Source organism: Brachyhypopomus gauderio, chromosome 1 (assembly GCF_052324685.1).
Source record: "Brachyhypopomus gauderio isolate BG-103 chromosome 1, BGAUD_0.2, whole genome shotgun sequence".
In the NCBI taxonomy this organism is placed as follows: domain Eukaryota; kingdom Metazoa; phylum Chordata; class Actinopteri; order Gymnotiformes; family Hypopomidae; genus Brachyhypopomus; species Brachyhypopomus gauderio.
This window is the reverse complement of record NC_135211.1, coordinates 23,205,851-23,233,350: the sequence shown is the minus strand read 5'-3', so window position 1 is coordinate 23,233,350 and position 27,500 is coordinate 23,205,851. Positions and strand designations below refer to the sequence as shown.

At 45.0% G+C, this 27,500-nt stretch overlaps 1 protein-coding gene across 12 annotated transcripts in view; it reads right to left on the bottom strand.

The window, feature by feature from the left end:
• ppfia4 (PTPRF interacting protein alpha 4) overlaps positions 1-27,500 on the bottom strand; it is an 80,317-nt gene that overhangs the window by 23,663 nt on the left and 29,154 nt on the right. For all 12 annotated transcript variants that reach the window (XM_077003647.1, XM_077003637.1, XM_077003680.1 and 9 more), the window contains exons 2-6: positions 8,735-8,836; positions 8,209-8,373; positions 7,930-8,004; positions 4,224-4,307; positions 378-599 (exon numbers count right to left, since the gene is read on the bottom strand). In XM_077003647.1, the coding sequence (XP_076859762.1) occupies positions 378-599; positions 4,224-4,307; positions 7,930-8,004; positions 8,209-8,373; positions 8,735-8,836 (648 nt within the window). The remainder of the gene's footprint in view (positions 1-377; positions 600-4,223; positions 4,308-7,929; positions 8,005-8,208; positions 8,374-8,734; positions 8,837-27,500) is intronic.

The window sequence follows — 27,500 nt, the reverse complement described above, 5'->3', positions numbered from 1 at the left end:
GAAAAAACAAAGACAGAAAAAACACTCCAAGAAGGTTTTCAAAAGGTATTACATATACAGCCAACTGAGGTTTGACCCCAACAAGTCTTATAATCTTGATTGCTATCTTATTAATTCACATTATATCAATTACACACTGCATCTCAACCATAATGGTCTGAAAGTCAGACTCAATATCCACAATAGAACATTTTTAAATGCTAGTGTTAAAAACTAATATCACTCCCAACCAATTATGAGATCCCCTAAAAACAGCTAACCAGAGCTGCTGTGTCATCAGTCCCTTCCTCTCATACCCCGCGTCCTGTTGGGAAGGGGCTAAGCCTCCACCCAAACCCCCATCCACACGGTCTGGTGCGCGCGGGACCGACGCCCACCTCACGGATGTCCCGCTGATGCTTGACACCGAGCTCCTCGCTCTTCAGCAGCTCCTTGCGGGCGGTGGCCAGTTCGGCCTCCAGCTCGGCCACGCGGGTCCCCAGGGCCCCCGCACGCTCCCTGCTCCCCGCCAGCTCCTTGCTGGTCTTGTCCAGGAGCTCCTGCAGCTCGACAGCGCGGCTGGCCTCGTCATGGACGTCGATGGAGCCGTTGGGCAGCCTCTGTAGGCCGCAGGAATGAGACGCCATTAGGGCCCGCACGCCTCCAATCCCGCACCCCACCCCCGCCCCGGCCCCCACCTGAAAGGCTTCAGCTTTTGCACCAACCATGAAAACGTTTGTGCCATCCTGGTTACTGAAAAGACACTCAGGAATTGCTTGATAAAATAACGAGAGGAATTCAGAGCACTAGTAAATGGTCAAATAGAGGATTCCTAGATGAACATTCTGCTTGTATGCTTTCTTTCTTATTTGTGTCATCCACAACCCCCCACAAACTGAAATGCACATCCAGCAGCAATATGTGCTAAGACAGTGAGAGAGTCCTCTCAACGGCTGGGGGAGTGGAGCCCTGCTGAACTGAGTGGCAGAAATGAGCCATGCACTCTGGACCTGATACACAGTGCACGGAGAGAAGAGAGAGGTCACGTTTGATCTGTGAGCAGGATGGCAGTTCACAGCAAGACGTTCTCAGTGTGTGCTTGTGTGTGCTCTCAAAACAAGACGTGGTCTCTGTGGACTGAAAGTTGCTTAATACTTGAGATGTTTCTGCTAGACTTCTTTCATTTTAAACCGTGATTGTGTGTGTGTGTGTGTGTGTGTGTGTGTGTGTGTGTGTGTGTGTGTGTGTGTGTGTGTGTGTGTGTGTGTGCATGTGGATGATGTGGGTAATCGGATGTTTTGATGCACCTCTCAGTCTAAAATGGAATTAATTTGCAGGCATTAATGAAACAAACCTACAGAGGAAAGGTTGTAGTGGGTAGTATGACTACTGGTATTTTAAACCTTTTAATCTGTTCTGTGTGAATTTTCATCCACTCTTATTATATTTAACTCAGTTAGCACATCCACACATCTGAAGTGCAGAAAATCTCATTTATAGCTTCAACTACAGTCTCCAGTGGGCAGTTCACAGATTTGGTGAATCTCTTTAGCCACTCTTCAGAACCCCTTCTCTTTATGGATCAACAGTGAACACCCAAGTGACTTCACTGACTTCATAACCTCGGAGGTTAACAGTAAACACCCAAGAGAAGCTTCATATCCCTTCTCTTCATTACCTCAAAGATCAACACCCAAGAGAATCTTCACAACCTTTCTCTTCATAATCGTGGAGATCAGCAATGGACACCCAGGTAAATCTTCAGAACCTTTTCTGCATACCTTCATGATCAACAGCGAAAGCCCAAGTGAATCTTCACAACCTTTTCTCTTCATAACTGCTGTGATCAATAATGAACACCAGAACGACTCTTTCAGGCTGCCTGCTTTGTGCGCGTGCTGAGCAACTGCTCTGTTCCCCAGCACTCCTCGCCCTCTGCCTCACACGCTTGGCCTTGTGGGACGCGTCCGTCGGCTCCTGGGGAGGCACACCCCTTGCCTGGGCCCAAATGGCCTTGGCGGGGACCGATCCCGCCACTCATCCATGTCAGCAATGTTATTATTGGACCTGGAATTCTAACTCCGCCTCCTCTGGACATATGCCAGACCTGCCTCTTCATTCTCTGAAAACACAAGCGTGTTGTGCAGCTGTGAGGCAGTGTGCATCCTCCCTGTCTCACTAGGTCCCTCCCAACACCCGTGGGCTGTTGTAGCATCTCTGGTTCTCCCCCAGTTACACACGACCCTCAAGCTTCTCTCAAAGGCATATAAGGTATTAACTTCTTACAAGCAAAGAGGATCCATACACAGGGGCTTGAAATGATTTGAATGCAAAGAAACCAGATGTTTGACGTTCTAAATCGAGTCTGGTGACCTAGACACTGGGAGAGGCTCACTAACTCTATTCTGCATGCCCTCTAATCACCAGCCAACAACCAACAATGTCGCAGCTTCGGCTTCTGTTTGTTTGTTTTCTAGAATTCCCATGAAATTAGACAGATTCCTTATCTGTTTATTTATAAGAGCCTTTAATGTAGGATGAATGTGTATCAAAGAAAGACTTTTTGTCACAGCACTCCAATCACTGCTAAGAGTGCTATGTAGACTGCATTGTAGACTTATATGTAGACATATATGTACTTAAATGTAAACTTATATGTAAATGTAGACTTCTATGTAAATGTAAATGTAAACAGCTGTAAAGATGTCTATGTACACATATATGTAGCCTTCTATGTAAACTGCTATGTAGATTTCTATGTAGATGTATATGTAGACTTCTATGTAGACTGTACCAACAGTAAGAGTTGTGATGAGACACTGAGGCTGTCACCAGATCACTGGGTCACCAACTGACTGCATTATAGCTTCATAACGATGCAGTAAGAATACAGCGGTAAAGCCAGGCCTTTGGACAACAACATGTGCTAATTGAACGCACTGATAATACCTGCTGTTGTTAATATTTCTGCTGCAGCAAGTCCCCGGGAAAGACGGTGATGAAAACACAACTTACATCAAAACAAATTCTCCTGCTGAGAGGAATTTTCGTTTTTAAAAGCCTGCCAATAGCTCAGCCGTTAAATGCGATCTTATAATTACAGCCCCTGCAACAGTGCGAGGTTAAACGATGAAACCGGCTCCAGCTTACGCTGCCTGATGATTTAAGATGAGACACGCCCCTGAAGGGCCGTGGCAGCTGGATCTGAGGTGAGAGGGAATAAGCACGAGAACGTGCACACTAAGCCAAATCGATAGTGTTCATTTACCCAGTCAATGAGAGGGTCTGCAGAAAGGCGTTTAAGCAGAGTGGGAACAACTGGAGAAATGTACTGCATTAGAATTTATATATTTATACACACACACACACACACACACACACACACACACACACACACACACACACACACACACACACACACACACACACACACACTCACACACACACACACACACACACACACACTCATACACACACACACACACACACACACACACACACACACACACACACACACTCATACACACACACACACACACACACACACACACACACACACACACATATATGCATGAGATGTAATCAGCATTACATGAGATGTAATCTGTTTCTCCATTACATTGGAGAAACCGAGAGAAGACTTGCTGATCGGTTTGTTAAACACCTTCGGACCATCAGAATTAAGGATGTCAATTCCAGTGTCAAGGCATTTTAATATTAATGGACATTGTATTAATGACATATCTGTTTGCATAGCCAGTTTTTGCTATGGCAATGAAATTAGGAAATTCAAAAAAATGATCTACATACACTAGTGGACCTTTACAACTACATGGAATTGAATATATATATATATATATATATATATATATATATATATATATATATATATATATATATATATATATACAGGATTAAATGTACATTACGAAATATACTGGATTATAAATTGGCATTGACGTGAGCATGATTTATGATTTGGTACAGTCTCTTGCACAGTGTCAGCAGGGACAGATTTTTTTATAATCCATAGTAACCCAGGTAACAGCTTGCGAAAATATGTGCTATTTGAAACCAAGCAAGATAAAGATATACTGTAGGTATTAGCATGTGCTGTTAGATAAAAACAGGAAAGATTATGTGGCATTTAGCTTGCATACTGTTATACTTAAAATAATGTTAATAGCAACCAAATAAAACAACTGAACACAGTGGTGTCTCAAAGTAAAGAGCAACCAACATACCTTCCATGTTGGCTTGGAGCCATCCACTTTGTCCTTAGCGTTCCCATCTGACTGTGCCTCCTTCCCCTGTCGTACCACGGCAAGCTGGGGACATGGACCACAAACATCATCCTTATTTAAGACTCTAGACAGTGAAATATGCTTAAATATTTAACAGAGCAACTCCTTCTGACTAGGGTGCTGGTCTGTTAACTATGAGTCCTGAGAGTTCAGGGGGCACACTATGGAAAGCCAAAATAGTCAAAATAGTCACCCCAAACCAAATGCATTTTATTTGTAAAATGGTGAAAAAGTAGTGTTTTGGAGGGACAGCAAAGTATGTCAAAGTTTTGACAGCCAATATAGTTGAATCTTTTTGTTCAGTCGCTCATAGGTCAGAGCAGATCAGTTCACTACAGATCATATCGACCAATAAACCAATGTTCACATTTCACCAGGGTGTTAATTAATTTATACAGCATGCAAGAAGATTATTAAGGGTGGCATGGCTTTGGCTGGAGTACCGTATGGGGAGCCTTTGACTATAAAAAGTTCAAAATCCTTGGACACAACTGAAGGACGGCAATGTATAAAGAATGTGGGAAACAAATTAAAGAAACTGGAACGACCACATCAAACTTCATAAAGCATCTGTCAACATACCCAGCTAGGTTTGTTTAGTTTACGCTAGCCACTTATCCACCAATACAGCAAATTTGTAAAATACATTGTAGATAAATTGTTACAGATAAGATTGCTATTACAATGTCTGTTATTACATAGTAATTACAATCTGTAATTAAAATGTATAATCACATAGATATTATTATGATGTGTAATTACAATGCATATTGTTATTATATATCCTTACATAGTATACATAATATAACTATTGTCATGATTAAAATTGAATGAAAGAGCTAAAAAAAAAAAAGAAACTAAAAGTCTAATGCTGATATTAGATCCCTATTCATCATAAAGACACATTTAAATGCCACAAAATATGGCATTTTTGATCAATGGCATCCTGAACTATAACAGTAAAGTAAAACGCCACAAAATGCCACTTTACTGGCCGGCTTACAAATAAAGCATGTTTGGTTTGCGGTGAATTTTGACTACTTTGGCATTCCATAACACTCAGACACTCTTTTTCCCATGGCTCAGTGCAGATTCTGAAGGTATGCTTGATCTGGAAAAGCAGGATTTTATGGCATTGCTTTTATTGGAAAAACAATACTTTCACCCACTTAAATTGTCAGAGTCACAGAAGAGATAAGATTAGAAGAATTGCCCATTTTGGAGAATTAAACTTATCATTTTGCTTAAAAGCGCCATGTTATTAAGGTATTAATTAACACTGGGAGGCAATTTACATATGAATCCACACATACAGGAGTTCAACACAGCAACATAATGAACGTGAACTAAAAAAGGGTGGAATTAAAATATGTAGATGAACATTTGCATGTTAGCGTTTTGATAAGGTATGCATGATTTACATATATTTATAAGAAGCTCTTTATAGCACCAGGCAGGAGTCTGCTGGACCACAACATGGTGCTGTCTTTATGCCCCAGTCAATGCTCTTACACCAAAGCTGATGGTCTTATAGTAACATTTAAAGCACATTAAAAACTCCTAAAGTGTGTAAGTACTGCAGTGTAACGAAGCGTGGAACTTTAGCTTGGCGTCCACTTCCTCAGTGTCAGGGGAGAGAGAGGAAACAAAGCAGAAGGAAGGACAGGGAGAGTGAGAGGAAAAGAGAGAGCAGAAGAGAGAAGCTGTGAGAATGGGTTGAGAGACAGAGAGATGATATGAGAAAAGAGACTGAAAGGCAGAGAAGATTTGAGAAAAGGCTGGGAGACAGAGAGAGAAGATGTGAGAAAAGAAGCGGAGAGACAGAGAGAATATGTGAGAATATAGAGAGACAAAGAGAGAAAATGTGAGAATAGAGGGAGAGACAAAGAGAGATGTGAGAATAGAGAAAGAGAGAGAAGATGCGAGAAAAGAACCTTAGGGACAAAGAGAGAAAAGATGTGAGAAAAGAGGGAGACAAATAGTGAGATGTGAGAATAGTGAGAGACAAAGAGAAGAGAAAGCCGATATTTGTGTGTTCTGGCACACATGATGTACTGCTGTGTTTCTTCCAGTGAGTACCACTGTACTGGCCAGCTCGTGTGGGTATTCTGCTGAGACTCCCATGAAGCTCTGATGTGTGTGTGTGTGTGTGTGTGTGTGTGTGTGTGTGTGTGTGTGTGTTTGCATGTGTGTGTGTATGAAAGAGAGAGATGTTAGGAGACATGAAGGTCTCTCACAAAACACAACCACACATGTCAGAGTGCCACACACACACACACACACACACACACACACACACACACACACACACACACACACACACACACACACACAGACAGACACACACACACACACACACACACACACAAACATACACGCACATTCTCTTTCTCACTCTCTCTCCCTGTCTCTCTCCCTCTCTTTCACTCTGTCTCCATCCCTAAGACCACCTGCAGATGAAAAGCAGATGCAAGCAAAACAGTATATCAGCACAGTGAATAATCTTTTGAGCACACATGCCACAGAACGTTAAATATTGAACTGTATTACCACTATTACACATAGAGAAGCAGAACTGGTGGACAGGGGAACTGGGGATGGGATATTACAGTGATTGGCCCCTGCTGAGAGCTAGGGTAAAAACACAGCAGGATGTCAGAGCCAGCCACATGGACTCTGATACACACACACACACACACACACACACACACACACACACACACACACACACACACACACACACACACACACACATTAGTATTAGTGTAACTGTGAGTATCATGTTGGGGTTTCATGGTTTTGTTTTAAAGATCAGGAATAAATAAATTTACAGAATACAGAAATCAGGAATACAATGACAAAGCCACACCCTTTTATTTACAACTGTCTCTGTAAGGGTTGCACCGCACACACACACAAACACACACACTGATACACACACACACACACACTGATACACACACATATAGAGTTAATGCTGAACGTCAGAGCTTAAGTGAAGTTAGATATCCAATCAAATGAACAAACAGACATTACATAGTTCACAAATGTGTGCTGTAAAATGTTTTGCTGTGAGTATGCTCTAATCATGGCACCAGATTGTCCTCCACATGGTCATTGTGTAGTGTTTTAACCTGAATTTCCAATTGGTACACAACTTTGAACACCCACTCACTACCTATTAGGAAGAATAGAGGAAATTATGCATAATGTTCTCATATTTGATGGCATTACTGAATCAATAAACTGTTTTCAAAACAAATGAACTATCACATCTGTTCATTTTAGAAAAGAAAAACCTCCAAGTGTTGTATTTGTATGTTGAAGTTATACCACTCCATAAGATGGAATGACCCATCACTGCCAGGCAAGTAGCAGATAACAAATGGTTAGATGTTAGACTCTAATTTCTGTCCCACAATTGCTAAATCCCCAACACGCTGCACACAATGACTAATTGTTTATATCTTTGCATGGGATGTTGGACAGCTCACTCTTTTGTACATATCTCACCACAAAACACACACACACACACACGCACACACACGCACGCACGCACACACGCACGCACGCACACACACACACACACACACACACACACACACACACACACACACACACACACACACACACACACACACCGTACCTCCTGAGTGGTGGTAGCCAGTTGCCCCTCCAGGGTGGTCACTCTCTCCAGAGCCACACGCAACCGCTCACGCACCTGTCCAGAAAACAACAAGCCAGGATCGCCCAGGCAACCACCCCAGCCAAGCACGTTCCATTACACGCAGTGATACCAGCAGTGCATTAAACAGATTATGGCTCAGATGGAACAGATGACAAAATTAGCAACAGATTAGGTGATTTGGACCAACATGAAAACTCAAGAGCAGAGGAAGTTAGAGGGTACATATCTAAGGTGTACCTTCTCATCCAGGGCCTTGTGATGCTCAAAGAGAGACTTCAGAGCCTTCAGAACCTCCACCTCGCTGGAAACGCCGGATGGAGGGGGAGCCTGCCTCTTCACCACAGTCATCCTCAGAGAACGCTCGTGACGGGATACCAAACACTCCAAATGTTCGAGCAGGAGCTGCAGAACACATGCGCACACACATATGCAGACACACACAAACATACACATGCACGCACACACATAAATCCAAACAACACTTTAAAAATGCAGTTTTAAGGAGAATTGTTTATTGTTCATAACATCATTAAAAATAAGAATCAAAAATGGAATTAAATTTTCAGAAATATTAAGCAAAGACTTGCAAACTGTCAAACACAAAGACAATCATTACTGTCTTGTGATTACTATGAATACAAGCAACTTGTACAAAACAACTTTTTTAGAGCATAAATAACTATTAAAAAGGCCCAGAGAGAAAAGCCTTAAAGCCCATCTGATTTAACATTAAAGACTTAGTCTGGCACACACAAACACACACCCTGGTGTTATTCCTCTCTGCTTTAAGCTCTGAGATCTCCTCCTCTTTTTCCAGAAGCTGCTCACGACATGTATTCAGCTCCTTTGTCAGTGTTGCAAACTCCTGCAGAGAGAGAGAGTGGTAGACAGAAAGAGAGAGAGTGGTAGACAGAAAGCAAGTCCGAGAAAGAGAGAGAGAAAAAATACAGAATGTAACTGCAGAATGTATAGAGGATAGTGTGCAATATGCATTCAGCATCGTTTAATATCTGGCAGAGGTGGGACCAAGTTAGTGTTTTGCAAGTCTCAAGTAAGTCCAAGTCTTTATCCTCAAGTCCCGAGTCAAGTCTCAAGCAAAGACAGTCAACTCAAGTCAAGTCTCGAGTCAAGACAAGCAACCGTCAAGTCAAGTCCCAAGTCTGAAACTTGGAATTTCAAGTCCTTACGAGTCTTTTTTTTTTACAGGCATCAACGCTTTACGAATGCTACGCTGATGCGTTTCTTTACTCGTTTTGTTGGTGTCCGCCAGCCAAAAGATGACAGATCATTTACATTTTATCTTCTCTTAATTACATAAATGTACTTAAACAAGAATGTTTCGTTACATCATTTTACACGAAAATAGCAAGCTTCATCGTAAGCAAGATGCTGTCATTACGAATGGTTATTCTAAACATTTGGATAAAAATGTTTAAATATAAACTAATAAAAGGTTAGGGTTATTTTTTCATTGTTTTCTGTTATTGTGGGGTCACGGTGTAGGCTACTATTGTTACCTGGAGATTCAGTGGGGTCACATATTCTGATGGCTGCCGTCAGAATTGGTGACCCCAGTTAAAAAGGCTCACCTGTACATCCCATTCATGATTTCTTTGTTGGCTGCAATGGTGAGGGGATGGTAAATCTTGTTTAAGTACATTTATGTAATTAAGAGACGATAAAATGTAAATATAAACATCTGTCATATTTTGGCTCGTGGACACCAACAAAACGAGTAAAGAAAGTGCATCAGCGTAGTTTACGTAGCATTCGTAAAGCGTTTGTGCCTCTGAACAGAAACTGTGAAATAGCGCCCCCTGTGGTCACAAAACTCGACGGTCACAGAATCTGGTGTAACGCCGGTCTGCGTCAGAAGGACGGAAATGAAATTAATGGGGCGCACTTTATAAATATTAATATGCGTTTTAAAATTTAGATTTGGGGTAAAAAAAATCAAGTCTTTGCAAGTAAACAGGTTCAAGTCCAATTCAAGTCCCAAGTTATTGGTGTAAAAGTCCAAGTCAAGTCTAAGTCTCTGAATATTTTTTCAAGCCAAGTCAAAAGTCTTAATATTAATGACTCGAGTCTGACTCGAGTCCAAGTCATGTGACTCGAGTCCCCACCTCTGATATCTGGGTTTGTGTCCATGCTCAGTTTCCCATGGAGAACAGCGGTCAGAATGTGATGTTCTAGAAAATGACTGACAATAACAATTAGGACTCTGTTTTCAAGAAAGTCTTGAGCACAGTCACACTTCCAGGCACACTTCCTGCTAGCCTAAACTTCCCGTGTAACAGCCTTGATTTATTCAGCCGTTTCCTCAGCTCAATTGTCCACTACCCATAATCCCATAGATGCTACCATAAATCTTAATTTAATGGACTTCAGGTGGTTATTACCACTTGCTTAGATGGGGGCGTGTCTGCCAGTTATCCCTCCCTCAGTCCAGTCCCCTGACAGTACCCAGCATCGAGGTCCCCTGACAGTACCCAGCATCGAGGTCCCCTGACAGTACCCAGCATCGAGGACCCACCCTCCCCATCCCTGGCACACTCTCATGGGGACTCTAATCTCAACACCGCCGCTCTGTTCATCCACACTGGGTCGCACATTGGGCCGCTAAACACACTAAATTTCACCCAAATGTCTTGATGCAGTTTTTGGAAAAAGAAATGTCAAATTTGTTTTTGTTTGTTTATGGTGATTTGACAAAGCACCATCTGAGATCTCTGAACCCACCAACATGGCCATGTGTAATAGGTTCACCACCGCCATCCGTCTCTCTTGTGTTGAGCCGAACAAGAAAAGATAAAAACCCAGTGAGTGTTTTTGTTGTGGGGTTATTTTTGTTTAGTTTTTTGTCGAGAGGCATGTCACTGTGCTTCCTGACGCAGGGGAAACATAAAAGAACATGAACCCCACTGCCCCACTGACGTTCTCCTGGATGCCTTTCCGGTTTGTACGGTATTAGCAACGGAGGGACAAGGACAGGAAATAGGGAGGGTTTCATAGGACGAAGGCCTGTAACAAGAGAACAGAAGGGACACTGCGGGGATAGCATGGGGGCACAAAGAGGCATTTCACATGTATCAGTCCCATTGCCTGTTCACAGTCCATACGGAGACGTCTCTGTGGTGTCTCTATGTCTTAGTGCCTCTATAGTCTAGGCTGAAGCCATCACAGCCCTGTCCTGCCTTCATGAGAATAACGAGCTCAGTTCATGGAGTGCTTTTTTACAAACCCTAGGATGTTTAATGAAAAAGGGAAAAAGAAGTAGATCTCAGGGAAGAATGACACATAAAGAGGAGGAAAGGTTAAAGTTGAACGTTGAATAAAGGTCGGCTGTGGAACGTCGTGTGTTCGTTTTAGCAGGGCTGCGTTTGGGCTGACTGCGCTCATCCTGCTCAGAAAAACGCAGGGAGTTGAGAGGCACGAGAAGTCGAGAAGCTCGTCTGTCGAGAAGCTGCCCAGCTGAAGTGAGTGCAGGAATGCCAAGGAGCCACAACCTGGATCATCAAGTTCATCTGATTTTGTGACAGGCAAAAGTGATAGACAAGCCAGCTCAAGCCCAGAAGCAGATGAGGCCTTCAATCACAGAAAATACCTCCCAAATGAAAACCCCCTCTCCCCTTTGTGTACATATATGGAATATATATATATATTACACGCTAGCCACACTCTAGCCATACGCTGATCATACACTGGCTACACACCAATGACACGCCAGCCATCTTTGTATTTGGGTTTTGATCATCACAGTGATGTTTAGATGGTGTCAACAGTACCGAAGCTTTGGAAACAGTTGGATTTCCCCTTCAAGTTGGGGAACAAGACCCAGATTTGGTGGAAAGTTCTCATCACACATTTTTGCAGAGACTGAGCTTTCACTACAAACACATCTGTTCTAGTCCAACAAACCAAAATGCCATTACAACTCCCCTGACTTTTGCTCTGACTTTCTTCAACTTTGTATTCCTTAGTTCCCCTCATCTCTCTCTCTCTCTCTCTCTCTCTCTCTCTCTATGAAGCAGTCCTTAGTAAAGCCACTCTTAATCGCATTACTGCTGTAAATAGGAGAAACTGGAGACCTGACGTTTACTAAATAAAGCTTCCTGTATCTGGGCAGCCTTGTGCTTCATTAACAAGTCTCTTACCAAATATTTCTACTCCAGTTCTCCTCTCTGTTATATCACAAAGACATGAAGAATGCATTGATTTGCCACTAATTAGATTTCTTGACCTAACGGCAGTGAATGAGAGTGAATGATTTTGCAGAAGAAAATAATTTCTCTACCTTAATTGATGCATCTAATAATAGCTGCTCTGTTCAGAAGTATAGACCGGTTCGTAAACCCCACCGGAGTGGGGCCGTTATCAGCCCCGAAGATTTATGCCCAAACCGGGCCCACAAAAAAAATTCCCATCCAAGCGTCTGAAAGTGGAGATTGAGGTGAAGCGCCCATGGGATCAGCCTCTCCAGATCAGCCTCTCCAGATCAGCCTCTCCAGATCAGTCTCTCCAGCTCTGGCACCTTCTGCATCTGCCCTTAATAATTTTCAGCTGAAAAATGTGATGAGTTTTTAAAATCCTACTTGAACAACTCCAGAAGTGGGACGGCCTTAGTGTCTTAGTCTGGTTTAGATCTCATCTTAATGAGCATGATTGTTATGTTGCATTAGTCACTGCTTTTCACATCAAAAAACAACTTGCGATGCCCCCAGGGATAAATTCTTGGGCTTTTACTCACTGTTTGAATGCATATGTGATATACAGACATGGATGTCTAAGAATTTCTTGCACCTAAATAAAGAGACTGAGCTCCTTGTTCCTGGTAGTGATCCTGGGTTGCTCAGAGACATTTCATCCCTGTATACCATCCTGAGGAGCCTCAAACCTTCCTGTTCAGATCTGCGTTTCTTAAAGGAATTTCTGATTTTATCATTTTATTGAATGATTTTATTTAATTAGGATTCGATTACATTTTATATTTGTTTTCTTCTATTTATAATTATTTGAATTGTTCAGTTACATTTTTATAACTTTTTATTTTACTTTTAATTTTTTCATAATTTTTTATTGTCTATAATTGTGACAGGCAGGGAGTGCAGAATAAAATGGAAGCGATCACGCCAAGTCTCAGGGAAAAAGGAAGGTTTAATGAAGACCAAACCAAAAACCCATGACGCGAACCGAATTAAAGATATAATGACCAGCAGTCAACTGGTACAAAGACAAGACATATATAGACAAACAAATGACCCTCAGGTGAGACAGACCATGGGCCCCGCAACAACAACACAACGCAAGACAACTGCCGCTGTGGACGGGTCCGACCAGTAGGGGGCCTGCCGTACCGTGACAATAATTTGTCTGTAAAGCACTTGGAGTTGCATGTATGTATGAAAGGTGTATACAAATAATGAATATATATATATATATATATATATATATATATATATATATATATATATATATATATATATATATATATATATATATATATTATAATGATGCATCTCTGTGCAGAAAGTCAGAGACTTTGGCACTGTGTTCGGTGATGCAAATCCTCATCTATTCAAGTAACCATCGCTCTCTTACCATGCTGCTCAGGATCTTCTACATGTATGGAAAGAATTCCCAGCATGCATTTCAGTATCTCGACAGAACGCAGTACAGTGTGGGGGAGGGATGCACCATTACAAGCACAGGGCTTTTTAAATTGGCCTTCCAATCTGGTTCTTAAGCCAAGATCACATGGTCACATTCATTTTCATTATTATTATTATTGCAGCTACATGCTATGGCACATGTGAGTACTGTGCCCTCTGTAATTGCATCAGAGGTCAAATGACCTTTGAATCATTGGGAAGTGTCATGTGTGGTCACTCCATCACACACACTCATTAATCACTGCACTGCAGAAAGGGCAAAGATGTCTGGTGTAGCTCAGAGGTTAATGTATATAGATGGAATGTCAAAACAGTGTAACAAACATACTGACTGATTTGGGACATTAATATGGTGTTTAATTTTATTTGATGATGATGGTATGTTGTCTGTAAGCTGAAGGTGTGGCAGAAGATATTATGCAATGTAATTATGTTTTTCAGCCACACCCTTTTACTAGAAAAACAATTGATCATTGATCATTTATGGGTAGAGAGAGAGAGAGAGAGAGAGAGAGAGAGAGAGAGAGAGAGAGAGAGAGAGAGAGAGAGAGAGAGAGAGAGATTTCCAGAGAAACAGGACATTTTGGACAGGATATCAGCACATCCATTAGTATTAAAATGCCTTACAACTGGAAATGACTAATACTTAATCCTGATGGTCTGAAGGTGTTCAACAAAACAATATCTTGGATTTTTGAATACCTTCAGACCTTAACAATTAAGTGTTTGTTTATTAATGACATGTGTCTGCATTGGCAGTTGTTGGCATGGCAGCAAGTCCAAATACAAATATACATCTGACATGTCAAATGTGAAGATGATTCCTGAGAATTTGAATTCATAATTTGAATCATTTTAAGGTTGCCAAGACACCATGAAATCATAATGAACAGTTTTGCTGAAAGGACGTATTCCACACTTCTGCTGTCTGCCTGTGTTTCTGTCTGTCTGTGTTTTATGAATGTCTGTGTTTCTGTCTATCTCTCCTCTCCCAAAAGCCCATTAATTAGCTGTTAATGGGGTGCTTTGTGTGAAAAGGTAGTTTTTCTTCTGGAATGAAAGGGGAATAGAATGGCTTGGTTAGATGTGCAGAAAATAGTTCTGGGTAAGTCCACACTCACTACAGTCCTTCTGATGAAGGTCACCTGGCCCAAAGGTATGTCTCCAGCTCAGCTAGGGTGGGGCCACTCAATGCCGATATGTGTTTCCCCAGTGGACTCCATGCCCAGTTAAACATATGTAACATAATAGCAAGGCAGGGCAAGCCAGACCAGTTTATGTGTTGTGGAGCCAAGATCCTGGAGTTCTTCCATTACTAATGCTCCAAGGGTTGCTTATGAGCATACACACACACACACACACACACACACACACACACACACACACACACACACACACACACACACACACTCTCTCTCTCTCTCTCTCTCTCTCTCTCTGTCTCTCTCTCTCTCTCTCTCTCTCTCACACACACACACACACACACACACACACACACAAACACACGCACATGCACAAACGCACGCACACACACAAACACACACACAAACACACACACACACACACACACACACACACACACACACACACACACACACACACACACACACACACACACACATACACACACACACTTACACAAATCTAAATAATTATAAGGAAATCACTAGTTCCCAGAGTGCAGGAGCAACATACACACTTGCACATGTGCAGCATCTTCTGAGCACAGCCTGGATACCGTAACCCAGGAGACCGTTTATAGCACCTCTACATCGTCCACGTCACGTGGCCCCGCGCCACACGTGCACTCAGCCATTCTGACAAAAAAAAAACGTGCGTGAAGGAAAATTGCCAGAAAAAAATTAAACTGAGTCATGCAGCCATGGCGACGACACCAGATGGTTTGACTAAGTAACGGATGCAGTGCGAATGATCAGAGTGACAGAAACCGTCCTAATACAACTGCTACATACATGTACAGGCAACATCACCTTGTGGTATCATTGGGCATTGCCAGTGTAGGATGTAGGTCAGTTATACCAGTGGTGGGAAGTGGGACAGTGTCTCAGTGCAGTGAGGCTGCCATAGCTCAGAATAGAACCACATGTCCACAGCAGCAGTAGATTTGCTTTCAAGAAATTCGGTCCTGGTTTTTTTAACAACTGAACTAAGTAGTAGTTAAGGGGCCAAAGTGACCATAATGATCTGATCATCCTTACCTCTGTGAGACCACAGACATGCACAGTAGTGGGGGCAGATGAGACCAAAGCTACAAAGACTAAAATTTGGTCAACAAACAGAACATTTTGCAAAGCCCCATTAAAATACTAAAAAAAAGACAGCAGCAAAAATATGTATTAGTTGGTAATGAGACAGTCTGGTTGATGATTAAACATTTGAATCCATTCACAGCTGCAGTCCCATCGTGCAGAAGTGAACACATCTGTCAGTCAGCAAAGGAAAAGATTTTACAGAGCTAAGCTAAGAAGGTCATGACGGACGTCTAGCTAACATGACATGACATTTGAATACCTCAGGTACATCTGTAAATCCTTCCCTCCAACAACATTAGGGCTTGACTTGTGCACAATTCATTGGAGGGTAGAGGGAGATTTGAGAGCCATCAATCAACTACAAGCACTGACTGTCCTACAGGTGAACAGCCAATCACGTATAAGCACCTACTCTCCTACAGATGAGACAGCCAATCAGATACAAGCACCAGTTGTCCTAGAGGTGAGACAGCCAATAAGGTACAAGCATTCATTTATCTATAGGTGATAGAGCCATACTATACTACAGGTGAGAGAGCCAATCAGCTACAGGCACCCGCTGCCCTACAGATGAGAGAGCCACTCAAGTACAATGATCCAATTCCCTACAGGTGAGACAACCAATCTTGTATAAGCACCCAGTGCTCTACAGGTGAGACAGCCAATCAGGTGCAAGCAACCATTGCTCTACAGGTGTGAGAGCCATTCAGCTACAAGCATCCACTGCCCCACAGGTGTAAGAGCCATTCAGCTACAAGCACTCACTGCCCCACAGGTCCTGGAGTTCTGCTCCACTGCACTCTTCTACTCGGAGGGCACCACAGGCCTGGAAGGCTGACTCATCATTATCCTTTAGTCATGCTGTTGAACAGCCGAGCCATGCCCGAGGCTGCCCTCGTGTGTGTGAACACGTACTAGTGAAGCTTCTCCTCCACCCCGCGCAAATGCAGCTTGATGTCAGCGCCACGGCAACACCTGCCCTCACAAATCTGTCATTTAGGCATCACCAGAGTGGCATGCTGAACTTTTGGTGTGTGGAAAACAGGTGTCATCAGGAAGCTCCTCTTTAACACACACGCATGCACGCACGCACGCACACACACACACACACACACACACACCCGCACCCGCACACCCGCACGCATGCACGCACACACACACACAAACACACACACACACACACACTCACACACACACACACACACACACACACACACCCGCACACACACACACACACACACCCGCACCCGCACACACACACACACACACACACCCGCACACACACGCACGCACACACACCCACACACACACACACACACACACACACACAAACACGCACACACACACACACACACCAACCCACACCCACACACACACCCGCACCCGCACCCGCACACACACACACACACACACACACACACCCACACACACACCCACACACACACACACACACCCGCACACGCACACACGCACGCACGCACACACACACACACACACACAGATATGTATCTAGTGATGCTAGGAGCTGCTGCAGTTGAAGGGAACATTAACAAAAATGATCAAACCTGCATTTTTAATTCCACAATCAACATCACTTATTTCATTTTACCACAGGAAGACTAGTGATGGAGGGTGCTATTACTAGAGAAACCACATGTTCACAACATCGTCAATAATAATATCATGAACCGATCTGAGGTGGTGTCTTTAAAAGAGGACATATCTGGGTAAAAGAGGACGTCTGGTCACCCTACCTAAACACAGAAAGATCTTCACATATACAATCTGTGTAAAACTTTATGTAACGTATTGACCAGACAGAGAGGGATCCAACTGCGGAAGTACACCGCTTTTATTCAAATGAGTCACGTTTACAAGAAACGGCACGAGTATCACTAGCGCTAGGCACAGTAATAACAGCAGCGTTTTCGTGGGATGGTCAGGGCGGTCCAGGGTCATAACGGGGGGGCAGAATCCGGGAGGTACAGGAGGGCTAGGCAGGAGGCGAGGTCTGGAGAGAAAGCAAGGGTCAAAGCACAGGAGATCGAACAGGCAATGGAAACGCTTGGTATGCTGCATGGGAACGGCAATACTTCGCGACGAGGAAGTGGTGGGAAGGTGTATATATGTGACTGAAAAGGGGGCGTGGTAATTAGTAGCAGGTGTAGCTGGGAGGGACATATCAGACGGCATTCCTTACAGTACCCCCCCTCAAAGGAGCGTCTCTTGACGCTCTACGACGAGCCAGGGGTCGACCACGGCGTCGGGGTGCCGGAAAGTTAGGGTGCGCAGCGTGGAAGTCCGCGATCATAGTGGGGCAGAGAACATCCCTCGCAGGGATCCAGGCACGCTCCTCGGGGCCATATCCTTCCCAGTCAACCAGGTATTGGAGACCTCCGCGTCAGCGTCGGGACTCCAACAATTCCCGGACTATATAGGCAGGACGAACATCTATGTTCAGAGGGTCCGGAGGCTTGGCAGATACGGGAGGAGTGGTGAAAGGGCTGTAGTGAACCGGTTTCAGGAGAGAGACATGGAAGACAGGGTGAATGCGGTAGTGTGTAGGTAAGAGGAGTTTATACGTAACTGCGTTGACTCTGCTGAGTATCTTAAACGGTCCGATGTAACGTGGGCTGAGTTTTTTGCTCCGGTGTTTCAGATTAAGGTCCCGTGTCGATAGCCATACCCTCTGTCCCGGGTGATAGATCAAAGCAGGAAGACGACGGCGGTCTGTGTTGAGCCGGCGCGTATGTAGGGCGCAACGCAAATGAACATGTGCCATTTCCCAGGTGCGGGCACTGCGCTTCAACCACTCGTCCAAAGCCGGAACTTCGGCAGGCGTCTTGTCCCAGGGAAAGAACGCAGGTTGGTAACCATAAACGCATTGAAAAGGAGTGAGTTTAGTGGCGGAGTGTACAATTGAATTCCGGGCATACTCTGCCCATGGGAGGTACTTATGCCAATCGTGTTGGGAGACGCAATACTGGCGCAGAAACCTCCCTAACTCTTGGTTGTATCGCTCTACTTCACCGTTAGATTGGGGGTGGTAACCCGAGGTTAAACTGACTGTGATACCAAGAAGCTTGCAAAACTGTTTCCAAACTCGGGAGGTAAACTGCGTCCCTCTATCAGAGACGATATCTTCAGGTAAGCCGTATATGCGAAAGACATAATTAAACAGATCAAGAGCTGTTTCCATGGCTGTGGGTAGCTTCGGGCGTGGAATTAGACGACACATCTTAGAGAAACGGTCTACAATCACCATTATCACTGTGTTACCTCCTGATGTGGGCAGATCAGTGACGAAGTCGATCGCGAGGTGTGTCCAAGGTCGGAGAGGAATGGGCAGAGGAAGGAGTTGTCCCGCGGGAAGCGTACGGGGAGTACGAGACTGGGCACAAATGGAGCATGCCAGAACGTAATCACGTATGTCATCCTCCCAGGATGGCCACCAGTAACGTTGTGAAATAAGATATCGTGTGCGTGTGATACCTGGATGGCCTGTGCCTGCTGTGTCGTGGGCGAGTTGGAGTAAACGCCCCCGGAGAGAGACGGGCACATACTGCTTACCCTCAGGACATTCATCTGGACTAGGATCAGTGCGTAGAGCTTCGTCCAGTTCTTCTTGTACGTCCCATCTTATGGCTGCGAGGAAGCAGGAATCTTGCAGAATTCGCTCAGGTGCTTTGACTGCCTCGTCCTTCTCGTAGATCCGTGAGAGTGCGTCAGCCTTGACATTCTTAGACCCCGGTCTGTAAGATACGGTGAAGCGAAAACGGGAAAAGAACAGTGCCCACCGGGCTTGTCGTGGATTTAGGCGTCTGGCCAACTTCAAGTACTCGAGATTCTTGTGGTCAGTATAAACTATAAAGGGATGTTCCGCTCCTTCCAACCAGTGACGCCATTGTTCAAGAGCGAGTTTGATGGCCAGGAGTTCTCGGTTTCCGACATCATAGTTCATCTCAGCAGGTGATAATTTTCTGGAAAAGTAGGCGCAGGGGTATAACTTAAGGGGGTTCCCCTGCCGTTGTGAGAGAACAGCGCCTACTCCTACTTTAGAGGCATCTACCTCCATGATGAACTGGAGCTGTGGGTCGGGAAGATGCAGAATGGGAGCGGACGTGAAAGCCTTCTTGAGGAGTGAGAATGCTCGGTCCTCTTCGGCCGTCCAGATGAAGCGCCAATTTCCCCCACCCCTTAAGAGATTAGTCAGAGGGGCTGCTAACTAGGGCTGTCGCGGTGAAAGAATTTCCCCTGCGGTTATTTATGGTGGCTCAACACCGCGATATGCGGTATGACGCGATATGCGTCATTTGTCGTCTAAAATCTTAATTTTAGAGCTATATAATTGTTTTATTGTTTTTATTGTAAAGGGGTTCTTATTGTTTTTAAAGAAGAAGACACAGTTTTAAGAGCAGTTAAATATGTGTTTATTGTCAAATAGAGAACACAGAAGTCAAATGAGATGCAGTAAGAACCCATGCTCTTTCGCTTTCTTAAAAGTGTAGGGTAAATATTTTAAACGAGATTTTAAACACAAAAAGAGAATTTAATAAATAAATCAATAAAACGAAATCTTTCCTTAACCAGAAGAATAACGTCTCAGCTTAAACCTGAGTTGTCACGTCCCTGTTGCGCGCTAAGAAAACCAACATATTCACCTTATGTGGTTTCAGTGAGGAGCGGAAAGGGCTAACAATATTCCCGGCAGTACTAAAAACTCGCTCTGATGGTGTGCTTGTTGCACAAATGCACATGTACTTGCGGGCAAGTTTGCAGAGCAGAGGAAATCTAGCCTCATTGACGCGCCACCAGGCGAGTGGATCTGCGTGGATTTGACTTGAACCCGAAATGCTCTCAAACCGGCGAAGTCGCGTTTTGTTTTTTGACCAGAGCATCTGCCGTAGTTTCCATCTTTGAAAAAAGGAGACGGATTGTTGATCAGCCGCACCGGATGATAACAGGGGGTTGATGGGAAAATGACTTTAACTCTTGCACAGGCACTTTCCCCTCGCATGGGAAAAAACACAAATATTGCGGTTGTTGCGGTTAATTCCCGTACGTTGCGATTTTCTCGTCAATAGCGCGGTATTGCTATACTGCGGTTATCGCGACAGCCCTACTGCTAACTCACCAAAACCACGGATGAAACGGCGACAGAAGTTCGCAAACCCCAGGAATCTTTGCAATTCTTTCGTGGAGCAGGGCGTCGGCCACGTCGTGACAGCCTCCACCTTTCCAGAATCCATGGAGATCTGACCAGGGGAGAGAGTACACCCCAGGAACGTCATCGATGAGCGATGAAACTCGCACTTCTCTGCTTTTACATAGAGATTATGTTCTCGTAGGCATTGTAGTACAGCAGAGACGCGTCGGACGTGTTCCAAGACAGAAGGGGAGTAAATCAGGATGTCGTCAATATAAACGAATACAAATTTATCTATCATATCGCGGAAGATCTCATCCATGAATGCTTGGAATACGGAGGGGCTGTTTGTCAGTCCATACGGCATTACTAAGTACTCGTAGTGCCCTCTGGCGGTAACAAAGGCAGTCTTCCACTCATCGCCCTCTCTGATACGGATCAGGTTGTAAGCACTCCGTAAATCCAGCTTTGTAAACACGTTAGCTCCCATAAGGCGTTCTTGTGACGCGGAGATAAAAGGGAGAGGGTACGCATACTTGGATGTAACGGCGTTCAGGGCACGGTAATCGATACAAGGACGCAATCCCCCATCCTTCTTTTCGACGAAGAAGAAACCGGCCGCTACTGGAGAAGTGGAGTGTCGAATAAACCCTTTCTGCAGAGCTTCAGTGACATAGGACTCCATCGCCAGATCTTCAGGACGTGACAGAGGGTAAGGTTTTGTCCTGCGAGGTAAGGGGGCTCCAGGTAAAAGGTCTATTGCGCAATCACAGGGACGATGAGGAGGCAGATGACAGGCGCTATCCTTGTTGAAAACGTCAGCGAAGCTTCGATACTGCTCCGGGACGACGTCAGACAGAGGAGAGTCGGGGCTTTCCACCGAGGAGGACCGGAGGGGTAGGTGCATGCATTCACTGAGGCAGCTGGCCTTCCACCGTATGAGCTCACGTCTTTTCCAGGAGATTTCCGGGTCATGCGTAGACAGCCACGGGAATCCGAGTATGATGGGATCTCGGGGTGTGGAGATGAGGAAGAATTCCCGCATTTCACTGTGGAACAGGCCTACTCGCAGTTCAACGGGACAGGTACGAAGCGTTATTATACCCTCGCCTATAGGTTGACCGTTTAGCGAATTCACCTTCAAGGGAGGTTCGACAGGTAAGACGGGGAGGTGTAGGTGATGGGCTAGATCCCGATCTATAAAATCACCGGCAGCTCCCGAATCAACCAAAGCTGACAGGTGCGTGACTATACCTCCCCAGGATATTTGTACGGGTAGGTTTACTTGGTTGTCTCTTCGGGTAGCTAGTACGGACTGACACATAACTGGGGATCTACCCAGCCGCAAGGACTCGTCAGCAGCATGAAGACTGGTGTCACACGTCTGGGATGGCGGTGTGCAGGATGCGACGAAGGGGGAGTCAACACTATTTGGACGGTAAGTTCTCAACAACTTGTCAACTTGTATGGCAGCTTGGACGAATTCTGCTAACGTGAGGGTTTCACTCCTGCAGGCGAGTTCGACCTGTACGTCCGTTTTCAGACCGCGGCGGAATACCGTTTTCAGGGCCGAGTCACTCCATCCACTCCCTGTGGCCAGTGTGCGGAACTCCCTTGCATAGTCGGCTGCACTTCGTTGTCCTTGTTGGAGTTCGTAAAGTCGGTCCCCAACGTCACGGCCGTCTGCGGGATGATCGAAGACAGCTCTGAACAAGGCAGTGAACTGATTCTCGGACTGGAGAGCTGGGTCGTTAAAGTTCCACAACGCTGTGCCCCAAGTACCTGCTACACCCGAGAAACGACAGGATGAAGTGAATCTTCTGCTGTTCGGTTTGGAATCGGGCAGGGTGGTATGTAAAGTATATAGAACACTGCATGAGAAAATTTCGGCAGCGGTCAGGAGACCCATCGTAACGCTCAGGTTCTGCCACGGGGACGTTCATGGTTGAAGAAGCAGCAGCGGTGACCAGACGGACAGTTTCCTGGAGCGTAGTGAGGTTTACCCCTTGATCCTGTACGATCTTCGCGAGTTGGTGAATCGTCTCGGTGAGTGTCGTAATGGTAACTTCTGCTGGATCCATGTTATAGGCGAAGTATTCTGTAACGTATTGACCAGACAGAGAGGGATCCAACTGCGGAAGTACACCGCTTTTATTCAAATGAGTTACGTTTACAAGAAATGGCACGAGTATCACTAGCGCTAGGCGCAGTAATAACAGCAGCGTTTTCGTGGAATAGTCAGGACGGTCCAGGGTCATAACGGGGAGGCAGAATCCGGGAGGTACAGGAGGGCTAGGCAGGAGGCGAGGTCTGGAGAGAAAGCAAGGGTCAAAGCACAGGAGATCGAACAGGCAATGGAAACGCTTGGTATGCTGCATGGGAACGGCAATACTTCGCGACGAGGAAGTGGTGGGAAGGTGTATATATGGGACTGAAAAGGGGGCGTGGTAATTAGTAGCAGGTGTAGCTGGGAGGGACATATCAGACGGCATTCCTTACACTTTAAATGTAAGAAATTATATCTAAAGAATTTATTTGGGGCAGTTTACTTTTTTAACCAAAGAAAAAGCTCTCATGGTAAATATGGCTGCTTTTTGAACCTTTTCCCTGTTCAAGTCATTTGATACAGCATCAGATGTGTTGAGGGTGGGGCTCTGTTCTGCCCCGCCCATTCTGAACATGTTATATCTGCAGTTTATAGCTGTATTTCAATGTATTTGATATCGATAAGTTTTCTTCAAGCCATCACCTTCTACGTATATACATTTTGGGAAAACAACTATATTAGGTTTTGATGTGATAATTTTAATATTCATAAATATGTGATTCTAATAGTGTAGTTTATTTCTAATTATTTGCCATATAATGTAATATGTAATAATTATAAATGAACACTGCGCTGATAACTGTCTTTTAATTACTTTGCGCTGTATTACATGTGTGCTGCAGCAGTGTGTAGCAACATGTGAGCGGTCTGAAGCGTGGTGTACGTTAGCGGCGTATGGCAGAGCAGGAGAACACAGATGAACACTGAAGGCTTCGCCAGGCTGCACACAAGCTCCTCATAGCTGCAAGTAGATGAAGTGGATCTGCTATCATCAATCACTCCCACGCAAAGTTCATTTAGAGCTCAAAACAACAAATCTTCCGCTGATGGCATGCCAGAGTCCTTTCAGAGAGGCAGGCGGCATGAATGTCCCCGGCCCTGAGCCCTTGTCCCCTACCATACACCCCCACTGCCACCCCCAAATCCCAAATGTGAGAGTCCTGTAGTCCTGCAGTCCTATAATCCCACAGTCCTGCACACCTGTAGTCTGAAAACCCATAACACCAGGCAATGCATTGCACCACACACACACACACACACACACCCACCCACACACACACACACACACACACACACCCACCCACACACACACACACACACACACACACACACACACACACACACACACACACACACACATGCGTGTGTTTAGAGTCCATCTTGGCTTTAATCAGTAAACTTACACACATGCTGCAGAACTGGTCTTAAACCTAGAGTGACCCCACACAGTAGCAAAGAGAATCTGCACAGGGGAAAACAGCAAAAACACACCCTAAAGAGTGAACACGAAAGCCACGCCCCCACGCTGATCTCATCGTAAAGTGTAAAGGTCTGCAGTGACATCGTTCCAGCTGAGCTGTGAGTGACAGATGGGCTGCTGACGGATGTAGCGGACACACCCCCCACCCCCCACCCCTCTTCCCTCCACCCAACCGCAGACCCCCACGTTCAGGACACCCGCTGCTGCTGAAGTGACTGCACCATGTCACACATCGCCTCCGCACCCCCGGCTCCTGCCCGTGCCGTGGGCAACTGCTGCTCCACTTACCCCATGCAACTGGCTAGGACAGAGTTCTCTGTAGGGCTGGTGCGATACGGACCAGCACGCTGCATCACGATATTTGTATGCATGATATTACTTGCAGATGACAAAAGATGCAGGCATACGGATAGCTGCATGAGTCTAGTGAGGAGGTGACACTCATTAGTTTGATGGGGTTGTGTCAGGATGCTAATGGAACAGCAGGAATCTCAGACTGGTCAGTGTGTTGGCGTATGGTTGTTAAAGCAACTGTTTGTTGACAGCACTGATGTTGCTGTTTTTAGTGATATGATATCATGGTTAAACACAGAGATCACTAGCAAATATTATATCAGGAATCTGCATTGCTATCTTGTGTTTAATAATTAATTTTTGTTTTTGAAAAACAGGCAGATAAAAAAGAGTAATTAGAAATAAAATTCTACAAATTACACACACACATAAAGAAGAGGAATGTAACCTATGAATGTCTCGTAGTTTCTGTGGAACTGTTCCCTATAGCATATTGTAGCATAGCATATTCGTATCCTGTTATGCACATACCTTCAGGATGCAGTAAGAAGACACTGGCAGCAGCACACACACAAACACCAACAACAACACCGCAAGTGTTCGCACAGAGACAGACTGAGGCCCTGCGGCTCCTACCTGCCACATGTATGTGGTCAAGTGAACCCCATTCTGCAGGTGAATCTTCACGGAAGGTGTGTTCATGTCGGCAAAATCATAGCAAAGCCCAGCTCAAACCTTTAAGCACTACAGGCAGCATGGAGCGAGCGAGAGAGAGAGAGAGAGAGAGAGAGAGAGAGAGAGAGAGAGAGAGGGAAAGAGAGAGAGAGAGGAAAAACGAGAGAGTGTGGAGTGAGAAAAGTGGAAAAGGAAGGAGAAATAAACCGCAAGTAGCTTCCTCCCTTCATCCCTAAATCCTTGATGGATGACAGAAAGATGGAGAATAAATGATCTCCTCCATCACCATGGTGCCTATGCAGCCGTGTGAAGCAGAAGCATAATCCCGCAGACCAGGAGCAGGACACAGGACCTGTCTGCTCCACCCGCCGAGATAAACGACCAGGAGGCGAGAGATGGAGGAGCAAGAGGAGGGTAGTGATGGAGTAAGAGAGTGAGATCTGAGAAAGAGGGAGAGAAAGAATGAGAATGAACAGGCTGAAAGAGGGAAGATTGATTCAGTGTTTGGCGTGAGTGTAAGAGTGAGTTCATATGTGTCAGTGTGTGTGTGTGTGTGTGTGTGTGTGTGTGTGTGTGTGTGTGTGTGTGTGTGTGTGTGTGTGCGTGCGTGCGTGCGTGCGTGCGTGTGTGTGTGTGTGTGTGTGTGTGTGTGTCTGAGCATGTCTGTGCATCTGATAGCCAAGGCCTTGCAGACATTAGGAGAAGAGGAGTTCAGATGGCATTGAAACCGTCTGACCAACTGACTTTCCCCAAAACATGCAATCATTCCCACAAACCGGACCAAACAGGGTCTCCTGCAAACTTGTCAGTGCAACAAGTTATTGATACACACACACACACACACACACACACACACACACACACACACACACCCCACACACACAACACACATACACACACACACACACACACTCACACACACACACACACACACACACACATACACACACACACACACACACAGACACCCCCCCCCACACACACACACACATACACACAGACACACACCCCCCCTCACACACACACACACACACACACACACACACACACACACACACACACACACACACACACATACACACACACACATACACACACACACACACACACACACACACATACACACACACACACACACACCACACACACACACACACACACACAGACACCCCCCCCCCCCCCCCACACACACACACACACACACACCACAACAGCCCAACACTCAGGTCACAACCGTGTCAATTATTTGGAGTTTGCTTGTTCACGTGTGACACACGCATGTTCACGAGTCTGTAACTCCCTAACAGACGTGCACACCTATGTGCTGCTCCCAAAGTCAATACAGTCAAGAAGAGCTTGACCACAAATTTCACCTGTCGAAGTTTAATCAACCATGAACCCTCTCACAATGATACTCAAATTCTACTGTAGCTGGTACGAAATGAAAGTACAAAAGGATCTTATGAACTGTAAAGTACTGAGTACTGAGAACTGAGTGTGGCTGTGATTCCAGGAAAGAATACAATGCAAAATCATCTAAAAACAATACATAAAAATGGTTGCAGAGTGACAGTAATAGAGGATTCGCTTCTTTTGTGGCCTTGAAACAGTCATTGAACACAAAAACACAAAAGCAAGCGATGAGCCACCCAAGTCTCTCAGTGTTGACACAACAACAGCTGTGTATAGCTGTCCAAACCACACCCATTCGTTATTATTAATCTGCATTTTGGTATTTTACCTTTGGGGGAGGGGGAGGGGATGGGGGGGGATTGGGGGAGGGGTTAGTAGAGGCCTTGTGCTAGCCGACCCCACTAACCAATCTCCATTGTAATCTCATTTATTGTTCAATACATTTGTGTCACTATGGGGATTAGTGGCTTCA